This window comes from Apis dorsata, unplaced genomic scaffold (assembly GCF_000469605.1).
Source record: "Apis dorsata unplaced genomic scaffold, Apis dorsata 1.3 scaffold_217, whole genome shotgun sequence".
Classification (NCBI taxonomy): Eukaryota; Metazoa; Arthropoda; class Insecta; order Hymenoptera; family Apidae; genus Apis; species Apis dorsata.
The window spans coordinates 433,761-444,750 of NW_006263500.1; the positions used below are offsets into that span (position 1 = coordinate 433,761).

General features: G+C 25.0%; 4 protein-coding genes and 1 long non-coding RNA gene across 6 annotated transcripts in view; 4 read left to right on the forward strand and 1 right to left on the reverse strand.

The window, feature by feature from the left end:
- Nucleotides 1–917, forward strand: part of LOC102675906 (odorant receptor 82a-like) — a 6,960-nt gene extending 6,043 nt beyond the window's left edge. For both annotated transcript variants that reach the window (XM_031510245.1, XM_006615175.2), the window contains exons 3-4: nt 479–745; nt 821–917. In XM_031510245.1, the coding sequence (XP_031366105.1) occupies nt 479–745; nt 821–877 (324 nt within the window). In that variant the 3' untranslated portion in view covers nt 878–917. The remainder of the gene's footprint in view (nt 1–478; nt 746–820) is intronic.
- A 440-nt stretch (nt 918–1,357) lies between these two features.
- Nucleotides 1,358–3,366, forward strand: LOC102670623. Its single transcript, XM_006615221.2, has 5 exons — nt 1,358–2,385; nt 2,461–2,560; nt 2,897–3,007; nt 3,075–3,230; nt 3,310–3,366. The coding sequence occupies exons 1-5, from the start codon at nt 1,589–1,591 to the stop codon at nt 3,364–3,366; spliced, it is 1,221 nt and encodes a 406-aa protein (XP_006615284.1). The 5' UTR covers nt 1,358–1,588.
- A 1,690-nt stretch (nt 3,367–5,056) lies between these two features.
- On the forward strand, nt 5,057–7,027 carry LOC102675645 (odorant receptor 4-like). Its single transcript, XM_006615174.2, has 4 exons — nt 5,057–5,890; nt 5,994–6,093; nt 6,619–6,885; nt 6,971–7,027. The coding sequence occupies exons 1-4, from the start codon at nt 5,094–5,096 to the stop codon at nt 7,025–7,027; spliced, it is 1,221 nt and encodes a 406-aa protein (XP_006615237.1). The 5' UTR covers nt 5,057–5,093.
- The window catches only part of LOC116185566, a 7,222-nt gene continuing 2,323 nt past the window's right edge, over nt 6,092–10,990 (reverse strand). Inside the window, exon 3 of the long non-coding RNA XR_004150416.1 lies at nt 6,092–6,243. This is a non-coding gene — a long non-coding RNA (uncharacterized LOC116185566). The remainder of the gene's footprint in view (nt 6,244–10,990) is intronic.
- LOC102675504 (odorant receptor 4-like) overlaps nt 9,725–10,990 on the forward strand; it is a 2,230-nt gene continuing 964 nt past the window's right edge. Inside the window, exons 1-2 of the mRNA XM_006615173.2 lie at nt 9,725–10,760; nt 10,864–10,963. Coding sequence (XP_006615236.1) covers nt 9,964–10,760; nt 10,864–10,963 — 897 coding nt within the window. The 5' untranslated portion in view covers nt 9,725–9,963. The remainder of the gene's footprint in view (nt 10,761–10,863; nt 10,964–10,990) is intronic.

Here is a 10,990-nt window from a genome sequence, read left to right on the forward strand (position 1 = left end):
GAACTTCGTTTTTAAGATCATTAATTTTGTGCATTTTTGTATTGAAAATATTTTTTCCACTTGATCACATGATGATTCATTCGTAATACAATACATCATCCACAAATTGTTGTATTATCTGTAACAAAAATATTAAGATATTTTTAAAATATTGATTCAAGATATAAATTTATATTTATTAAATTCATCATTTTTAATAGAATCATTCAATTTAATATAGAATATGGTTCATATTCCTATTTTATTCTCATCCTATCATACATTTCTATTCCTATAATTTTAAGAAATATTATTATCAGTGAATTACAAATTAGTAGTAGTAGTAACTAAATAAAATTCTAAGATAATTGAAATTAATGAAATGAATCCTATTCTATATAATTGTTGTAATTTTTTATAAATTTCACAAATTCAAATAATAATAAAATCGTGAGAAATAATATGAACAGCATAAAATTTCATATTTATTTTTTCGTAGGAATGGTCTGAACGTGATATAAGAGCCCTCAGTGCATATGCTTCTGCTACAATGAATATAAGTTTAGGAACATTTTTAATATGCTATGTTGGTGAAATATTAACTGAAAAGTGTAAGGAAATTGGTAATATCGTCTACATGACAAATTGGTACCGATTGCCTAAAAAAGATATTCTTAATCTAATAATGATTATTACACGATGTAGCATAGAGTACAAAATGACTGGTGGAAAGATAATTGATATGTCGGTGATTACATTTGGTAATGTACGTCTTTTAATTTTTAAAATAATACATCATTGATTTTCGAAAATTTTCATAATATTAAATTTAAAATTTCAGATAGTAAAAACTATTTTTGCGTATTTAAATATATTACGCCAAATGACAATATTGTAAAGTGCACATATATTGAACATATAAAAAAATATGTATCGAATATATATTTAAAAATAAACTTTGCATATTAATTATATTTCAATGATCTTGAAATTATAAGAAATATTTTTTTCATCCATAATGATCAAATATGTTACATCTCTTTTTTCCAAAATGTTGTAATTTGCAGTTTTATAATAATATTATATATAAATATAGCATATTTTTCATATATACTTCATATACAGAAAGAAAATTTTTTTATTTATTTAATAGTGTAATTTATTTAATTAAAATGGACAAAATAGACAAAATAATATTCAAGACAATATGTAAAAACTTGATTATCTTTTTTTTTAAAAATCCAGACAATTAATATCATGATCAAAAAAACTGGCTTAGATAAAATACTAAATAAAAAATAAATCAATTCATTCACTAATTTTTAAAATGACATTATCTGGCACAGAGCACGCATCAAATCATGTTACAAATACCAAAATTAATTACTTCATAAATATACAATTTAATTTCCATTGCACACACATTATCTAATTCATGTTTATTATCAACAATTTGAAATGAATACTCACGTAAGTGTAAAGTTATATCAACTGACTAGACGAATCGATCGGCGCACATCCTTTGACCAAGTATGCGCAAGCGTTCAGTAAATACAGTGCATTTGAATCCTCGATTCAGTTGCGTGCGCGATTTTGTTGTGGTCACACCATGTCAGACGATCTTGTAGAAATTGAAAAGAAATTTGGTAGTCTTAATGAATACAGCATACAATTCAATCGATGGATTTTAAAACCAATAGGTGCATGGCCAACTTCCCTTTATACTACTAGGATCGAAAAAATAATATCGAAAATTTTAATCATTCTTTGTTGGAGTTTTTCATTATTTACATTAATTCCTGGCGTACTTCATTTTCTCCTAGAAAAAGAAGATACTTATTTGAAATTAAAAACAATAGGTCCTTTAAGTCATTGGTTTATCGGAGGATTCAATTACGCCGTGCTTTTGCTACGTAAAAATGATATATTACATTGTATAGAACATATACGTGTTGATTGGAACATTATCACGAAAAGACAAGATCAACAAGTAATGTTGAAGTATGCGAAAATTGGTCGTTACATTGCAGCTTTTTGTACGGCTTTCTTGCAAGGTGGCGTTTTATGTACTTGCCTTGCATTAGGAGCATTTAAAACGACTATCAAAAACGGCAATGAGACGATAGAAATATATAGTTTACTTTGTCCAGCCTATAAATTACCAGTTCAAACAAATCCAACTCACGATATTATATTAGGTACGCAATTATTGTCGGCATTCATTACCAGTTCGAGCGCTGCTGGTGCTTTTAGTCTTGCTGCTGTGTTTGCAAGCCATGCTCTTGGCCAACTGAATATAATGGTGGCATGGATCAACGAGTTTGTTAATCGACCAATGGAGTTGAATAATGATGTCTATGTTAATAAAATAAGTATAATCGTCGAACATCATTTAAGAATTTTAAGGTAAGAGTTGCTTTTATCTTGATTCTTATCTTAATACTTTTTTAAAGAATTTCTCTAATTATTCGTTAACTACAGTTTTATAACACATATTGAACATCTGATGAATCCAATATGCTTCATGGAAATGTTCAAATGTATGGTGGGAATGTGCATGCCTAGCTATTATATCCTTGCGGTACGCTAAATATATCAAAATGCGTGTGTATGGCAATTTTATCTATTAATATTACAATCCATAGATTTATAATTATTTTTTGGTACTTTCAAAATAATTTATCGAATTTCATATTAAAAAATATTTTATCATAGATATTCTATATATCTATATCATTATTAATAATCTATATTATGAATTAACAATTATTATAAATGTTTATGTTTATACATTATTTGTCTAATTTACATAATAACATATATAAAATATAATTTTATACTTTTTCACAAATTAAAATAAATTAAAAAAATTATTAAATTTATCTAAATCATAATTAATTAAATATATTTATTTTAGGAATGGTCTGAACATAATGTTCAGAACTTGACTGTATATGTTATGATAATTATATCTATGACTTGCAATATTTTTTTAATATGTTACATTGGTGAAATTCTAACAGAACAGGTAAATTAATTAAATATTATAATACATAATTAATTATATTTTTACACTCGATTTTACCACTCTCTAGTGTAAAAAGATCGGAGAAATAATTTATATGACAAATTGGTATGAATTATCTAACAAAGATATCTTTAATTTAATGATGATTATTTCACGATCTAGTATCAGTGTAAATATGAGTGCCGGAAAGTTGATTAACATGTCGGTGCTTACATTCGGTAATGTAAGTTTCTATAATTTTTTTATTAAAAAAATATAATTTTTATTCATACAAAAATTTATGAAAAAATTTGCAATTTCAGACAGTGAAATCAGTTTTCGTATATTTAAATATGCTACGTCAAATGACAATGATATAAACTATATATATATATTCAACTTATATTTAGATTATTAAATTTGAAATTTGAAATTTTCAACAAATATTTTATTTATTTCTGAATTGCAATTTTCTTCTTATAATTTATAAATTAAATATTTTTTTATGAAATAGCAAATAAAATATCTTACCAAGTATCTATATATATTTATTATTGAAAATAAATATTTGTAAAAATTTCATTGAACTTTCATTTGCACTTATTGTTAATAAATTTATACATACATATTCTTGTGATCGAATCAACTGGTGGTTAAGAGGAGACTTCAACTGCACTAGCAGTATACACACTAAATTACTTAAGGCTAAATAAAATGATTAAATGAATAACATTTATAGCTTACAATCTTATAATATAATTTACAATACATTACTATATATTTTTGCATTCAAATAAATCTTTAATAAATTTTTTCTATTTTCTATTTATATAATATACTTACACAATTTAAGTCTCCTCCTAATACCTGTGTTTTATGCATTTTCCTCGACAAAACAGAAGATTTCGATTCGAAGATCAAAATGATCCATTTAGATTTTTCAATTAAATATTACGTTTTTGTCTCGCATGAATAGCATATTCATGAATGCATTAAGGACATTTCAGCTGATTTGTTCCGTGCTTCTTTGCAATACTATTTGGAAAATAAAAAAATCATGATGAAGAATATGAAAACTCATCGATCAATTTTCAGTTTCATATATTCCAGCGAATCCTTTTGTGACTGCAAAGCTTTGTATAAAAAAGATCGATAATGTAATCATGAAATCCAATGAATTTTCCCGATTTATCCTTGATCTATATACAATTTATGATACATTCCGTTTCTGTAAGTGCTTGGTTTGGTCGTTATGCACGCTTGTAGATAATTTCAAATTCTTGTAATAAAGTTATGAAGATTACTTGATAAACTGAAAGGAATTAAAAAAGGATATAATAAGTGGAGATGCATAAATAACATTAATATTGTAAAATATTATTTATATATATTAGAGCAAAAAGTATATATTGTAAGTATAAATTTGTATAGTAATATCATATTGCGTTTATGGATAACAATTTTATATCTCAAGTTTCTAAATGAGATATATTTTGTTAAATTTGTAGAATGTATGTTGAAATATATGTTTTCATTATCTATACTAAACTAATAATCGAGATCATGTGATAACAGCAAAATTGCATTTGTTATGTTTCGATTTCTTAAAAATTCTTCCTGAGCTAATTTCAAACAACATTTTTCTTTTCGTTACAACTTTCTTAATGAATTATTTAAAAAAAGTAGATTTTTTTTTTATACCAAAATTACCAAAAATATTAACAATCACAATCTTCAATATACGATATTCTACTATTTAAATACCACTGATTAATAAAAAAATATATATATATATTATTTTCTTATTATCTACTCACTATCTTTTCGATTGACATTAAGTATTACATATTTTTTAAAATCACATTTCACTTGTAAAAGCATTTTTATAAATTTTCTTACTTTGCTAAGATATCTAATTTAATCTCTATCACTATATCAAATACATTATATTACCTTCAACGAAATGAAAAATAAACACATAGATTACCGTCGCCAATAATTATGGAAGTATAAGCTATGGAGTATATTTATTGATCGATGTACATCATCCATATAACACCGTGTGTATACCATTCAGTCGTTTCTCTGACTTCGTTGAGGAAACACGATGGCAGACGATATTGTCGCGATTCAGAAAAAGTTTGGTAGTTTAAACGAATATAGTATACAATTAAATAGATGGTTTTCAAAAACGATAGGAGTATGGCCTCTTCCATCCTCTTCCTCAAAATTCGAAAAGATAATAACGAAGATTCTAATTTTCCTCTATTGGATTATCGTGCTATTCATTATAATAGCAAGTTTATTACATTTCATTCTCGTGAAAGAAGATATAGTCTCGAAATTAAAAACACTTGGCCCAATAAGCTATTGCTTCGGTGGAGGGCTCAATTATGCAGTATTACTACTTCGTAAAAATGATATACGTTATTGTATAGATCACATAGAAGCCGATTGGAAAGTGATCACGAGGATGGGGGATCGGCAAGTGATGCTTAAAAGCGCGAAAATTGGTCGCATCATTTCCGGTTGCATCGCAGGCTTCATGCAAATTGGTACTCTTTGTTTTTGCACCATTCTGGGAGTTTTTAAACGAACAATCAAAATCGGCAACGATAGTATGGAAATATATGTCTTACCATTTCCAACTTATAAAATTCCAGTTGATACTAATCCAGGGCATGCCATCATTCTTGGTTTGCAATATCTGACGTCATACATAATGAGTGCTACTGTTGTTATCGCTTTCAGCCTTGCTACAGTATTTGCATGTCATGCTATTGGTCAGTTAACTATAATGGTAACGTGGATTCAAGAATTTGTAAATCAGCCACAAAAAGAAAATAAGAATATTCGCATTGATGAAATAAGTGTAATCATCGAACATCATTTAAGAATTCTAAGGTAATATTTCTTGTATAGTTTCTTTCTGTTTCTACTTCTTTCTCTTTTTATCTATTTATCTATCTTTCTTTAGAGATTTTCTCTAATTACATATTAACTAAAGTTTCCTAGAACGTACTGAACATCTATTGAGCCCAATATGCTTCATGGAAATGTTCAAGAATATATTGAGTATATGCATGTTTAGCTATTGCATTCTTGCGGTATGCTATTTTCCAAATTTAATTATATATTTGTTAAGATTTTCGTTTTCAAAATCTATAATTAATTTTGTGTATTTTTTTGTTGAAAATAATTTGGTTGGTCACACGTTGATGTATTACACAGATTATCTGCAAATTTCATTACTATCACTGTAAACAGAAATAGTAAAACATAAATTTTTAAAACACTGATTTACAATATAAATATACTAAATTCTTTACTTTTAATAGAATCATTCAATTTGACATAGAATAAGATTCATTTCTATTAATTTTTTAATTTTAGAAATTTTTCAAGTATTAAGTTTAATCTATTTTTGGAAATGTAAAACATTTTACCTAATTATTCCAAGATAATTGAAATTAATTAAATGAATCCTATTCTATATGTAATTTTTTATGAATTTCATAAATTCAAGTAATAAGAAAATCATTAAATTAATGTAAACAACATAGATAATTAGTAGATAATTATAATTAGTAGATAAATAGTTAATCTAATTAAAAATATTCATTTTTTCTTAGGAATGGTCTGAACATGATATTAGGGTCCTTGGTATATATGCTTTTGCAGTAATATGTATAACTTTAAACACATTTTTAATATGTTATATCGGTGAAGTATTAACTGAAAGATGTAAAGAAATTCGTAACATGGTTTACATGACAAATTGGTATCGATTACCTGATAAAGATATTCTTAATTTGATAATGATTATTACACGATCTGGCGTGGAATATAAAATGACTGCCGGAAAAATAATTGATATATCGGTAATCACATTTGGTAATGTACGTCTGATTTTTTCAATTCTTTATAAAATATATCATTAATTGATATACATTATCAAAAATACAAATATATTTACAATTTCAGATTGTAAAAACTGTTTTTGTGTACTTAAATATATTACGCCAAATGACAATATTGTAAATTTTTATATATAAACATTTTTTATGTATTAAGCACATAAAAAATATGTATCAAATATTCAAAAAAAATATTTGAAAATAAATTTTGCATATTATTAATTACATTTGAATAAATTTGAAAATATAAAAAATGTTTGTTTCATTCATAATAATTAGTTGCATCTCTCTCTTTCAAAAAATTCTAATTTGCAATCTTATATTATTATTATAATACATTTCCATATATACGCTATAAAGAAAACATAAAAATTTTTTTCTATTTGTATAATACTTACATAATTTAAAATGAATGTAATTTTGTGATACAATCAAATCAATTAAAAAAAAATCAATTCTAAATCAGAAAAATTAAGATTAATTTTTTTATTGTGATATATTCAATATCTATAAAATTTAATACAGTATTATATATTGCAATATTAAAAAAAATAATTATTACAATATTAAATGAAAGAATATAAATTTTTTACTTTGATTAATTAATTCTTTGATATTGTCTGACATGCATCATATTTTCGAATCTTCAAATATTTAAGATATTCTTTTTATAAATTTTACTTTCTAAGAAAAAATTCACTTGAATAATCATTGGTCCATATAATTATTATTATTAGAAAGCATGTACAAAAAAATTTTAAAATGAATTTATAAAAAAATTATTCAGTATTATTCTTAAGAAAAGTATTGTAATTAAAACACAAAACATAAATATCACAATATAAAACGTATCTAAAAATTTATCTCTTTAATATTTTCACTGTATATGCAATATCTTTCCATTTTAATATAAGCACTTATCGAATCGAATCAAGAGAGAGTTTAATCGCACTCGCAACAATTCACACAAATCGATTTATCGAAAGTATTGAAATCGATTTATCAAAAGTATTGAAATCGATTTATTAAAAGTATTGATAATCGTATATCGATAATATCGATCATTTGTGCATTTTAACATTTCCTTTCAATTATCTGTACATTTTTTTCGTAAATTATCATTATGTTTGTACTTACAAACTTGCCATCCATTTATAGTAGAGATTGGATGTCCAGATAAGTTGTTAATTGTTGATACTAATAGATTCTTCTCTCACTGAGAAGAAAATTCATTTTGTGATCCTCATGTTAATAATTTCTTTCTAATGAATTTCTTACTAGTATCTTGCATTTCTCTTCTCGATAAAACAGAAGATTTCGACCTTAAAATCAAAATGATCAATTCGTTCAGTTTCTCCTCGAAATACATTTTCATTTCGAGTAAATTATCAAAAAGTACATTAAGGATAAAAATACAATTGAACTCGACTGGTCTCATACTTCTTTGCAACAATGTCTGGAATATAAAAAAAAATGATGAAGAATGCGAGAATTAATCGATTTTTAAAAATTTTCTGCTTCAATTTCATATATTCCGATGAATATTTCTATATCATTGTGATGAACTCTTTACATAGAGGTAGAAATGATCGATAATGAGATTGTGAACTTTTTCTACGCATCATTCTGTTCTTTGAAATCATGTATTTGATGCTTAGTTGTGATATTTCATTTTTCAAGTGCTTATAATGTGATTATCATTTTTTATTATACTCAATTGTGAACAGTTTGGAATTCTTATAACGATGTTTTGTCGATAACCTAAAAGAACGAAAAAACGCATAAATAACAATTAAACAATATTATAGAACATCATATTAGGATAAAATATATGTAAATTTAAATGATAATATTATACTATACTTATGGAAAATTTTCAATTTTATATTTCAAAAAAAAGTTTTTAAATGAAATAAGTTTCGTTGAATTTGTAATATATATTATGTTTCATTCTCAACTTTTTAAAAATGAAAACTTTTTAAAAAAAAATAAAAATGAAATTATAGACATTAATTTATTATATATAATTTATTTATATTGTTCAATATTTATATTCATACTATGGTGAAATTTTATCGAAACAGATATCGTATTTTTATATAAATTATTTCTTATTATTTGAAATAAAAGATAGAATTCATTTTTAATTATCTATCATAATGCAAAATATTGGTTTGTTAACTTACATGATGAATTGACATAATTTATCAAAAAAAAAAAAGACATTTGATATTGATATTTTCAATTTCGAATTCAACAAAATTGAAGAACTGAAAAATTCAAATAAAAAAATGAGTGAGTTCATTTATTATATTATTAAATTATATATATAATAATTCATATTTCATTTAATTATTTTTTGTTATCACATGTCATCGTATTAAAATCATTTAACTAAATAAAGATTTTGTGACACTATAAAAATTTTATCATAATTTAAAATGATTATTATTTCGAAATTTTTACTATTTTTTTTAAATATTGAAATTACTATTTCAATATTCATTTTATAAATTAAATTTTAAAATTATGAATAAATTTCATAATCCTATTATGTAACTAAACAATAGAATTTTAAAACTCTGTGTTTCAAATTCATTTAACATATTTAAGGCAGACAGAAAAATTAAAATTTGATTTCTTTCTTACATTGAAAATCATATTAAAAAAGTTAATCACACACTACACTTTGTTATTTGAATATCATTATGATTATTAAAAAGAATAAAATATTTATTTTATTCTCTATTATTTTTCATTTATTAATTTCTCGATTAACATTACAAGTAACACACATCATACTTCAAAATAACACTTTACTTATAGGGTCTTTTTTTATGAATTTTATTGTTTCGTTACAATATATATATATGTATGTATATCTCTATCATTCCATCATACGTACTATACAACTATCTTCAACGAAATAAAACGTAAATGCATGGATTAAGTATTGGCACATAACTATTGTCAACGGAGTGTATCGATCGGCGCACATCATCTGTATAATATTGTGTGTATATCGTTCAGTCGTTTCTGCAACTTCATCGAGGAAACACGATGGCAGATGACATTGTCGCGGTTCAAAAGAAATTTGGTAGTTTGAACGAATATAGCATACAATTGAACAGATGGCTCTCGAAAATGATAGGTGTATGGCCACTTCCGTCCTTCACCTCAAAATTCGAAAAGATAATGACAAAAATTCTAATTTTCTTCTATTGGATCATTTTATTATTTATTATATTAGCAAGTTCATTGCATTTTATTTTCGTGAAAGAGGATATTGTTTCGAAACTAAAAACACTTGGCCCTATAAGCTACTGCTTTGGGGGAGGATTTAATTACGCCGTGTTGTTGCTCCGTAAAAACGATATACGATATTGTATAAAACACATAGAAACTGATTGGAAAATAATTACAAGGATGGAAGATCAGCAAGTGATGCTTAAAAGCGCGAAAATTGGTCGCATCATTTCCGGTTGTATCGCAGGTTTTATGCACATTGGTACTTTTTGTTTCTGCATCGTTTTGGGAGTTTTGAAAAAGACAATCAAAATTGGCAATGATAGTATGGAAATATATGTCTTACCATTTCCAACTTACAAAATTCCGGTTGATACTAATCCAGGGCATGGTATCATTCTTAGTTTGCAATATCTGACATCATACACAAGTAGTGCTACTGTTGTTATCGCTTTCAGTCTTGCTTCAGTATTTGCATATCACGCTATTGGTCAATTAACTATAATGATTACGTGGATTCAAGAATTTGTAAATCAGCCACAAAAAGAAAATAAGAGTATACACATTGATGAAATAAGTGTAATCATCGAACATCATTTAAGAATTCTAAGGTAACATTTTTTATATAGTTTCTTTCTATTTCTATTTTTTTCTCTTTTTATCTATTTATCTATCTTTCTTTAGAGATTTTCTCTAATTACATATTAACTAAAGTTTCCTAGAACGTACAGAACATCTATTGAGTCCAATATGCTTCATGGAAATGTTCAAGAATATTTTGAGTATATGCATGTTTAGCTATTGCATTCTTGCGGTATGCTATTTTCCAAATTTAATTATA

Bases quoted from the DNA above. Each gene is read 5' to 3' on its own strand.
- LOC102670623 (XM_006615221.2), top strand. From the start codon at position 1,589: ATGTCAGACGATCTTGTAGAAATTGAAAAGAAATTTGGTAGTCTTAAT. The intron at 2,386-2,460 runs GTAAGAGTTGCT...CGTTAACTACAG, and splicing joins CATCATTTAAGAATTTTAAG to TTTTATAACACATATTGAAC. The intron at 3,231-3,309 runs GTAAGTTTCTAT...TTGCAATTTCAG, and splicing joins CGGTGCTTACATTCGGTAAT to ACAGTGAAATCAGTTTTCGT.
- LOC102675645 (XM_006615174.2), top strand. From the start codon at position 5,094: ATGGCAGACGATATTGTCGCGATTCAGAAAAAGTTTGGTAGTTTAAAC. The intron at 6,094-6,618 runs GTATGCTATTTT...ATTTTTTCTTAG, and splicing joins TTAGCTATTGCATTCTTGCG to GAATGGTCTGAACATGATAT. The intron at 6,886-6,970 runs GTACGTCTGATT...TTACAATTTCAG, and splicing joins CGGTAATCACATTTGGTAAT to ATTGTAAAAACTGTTTTTGT.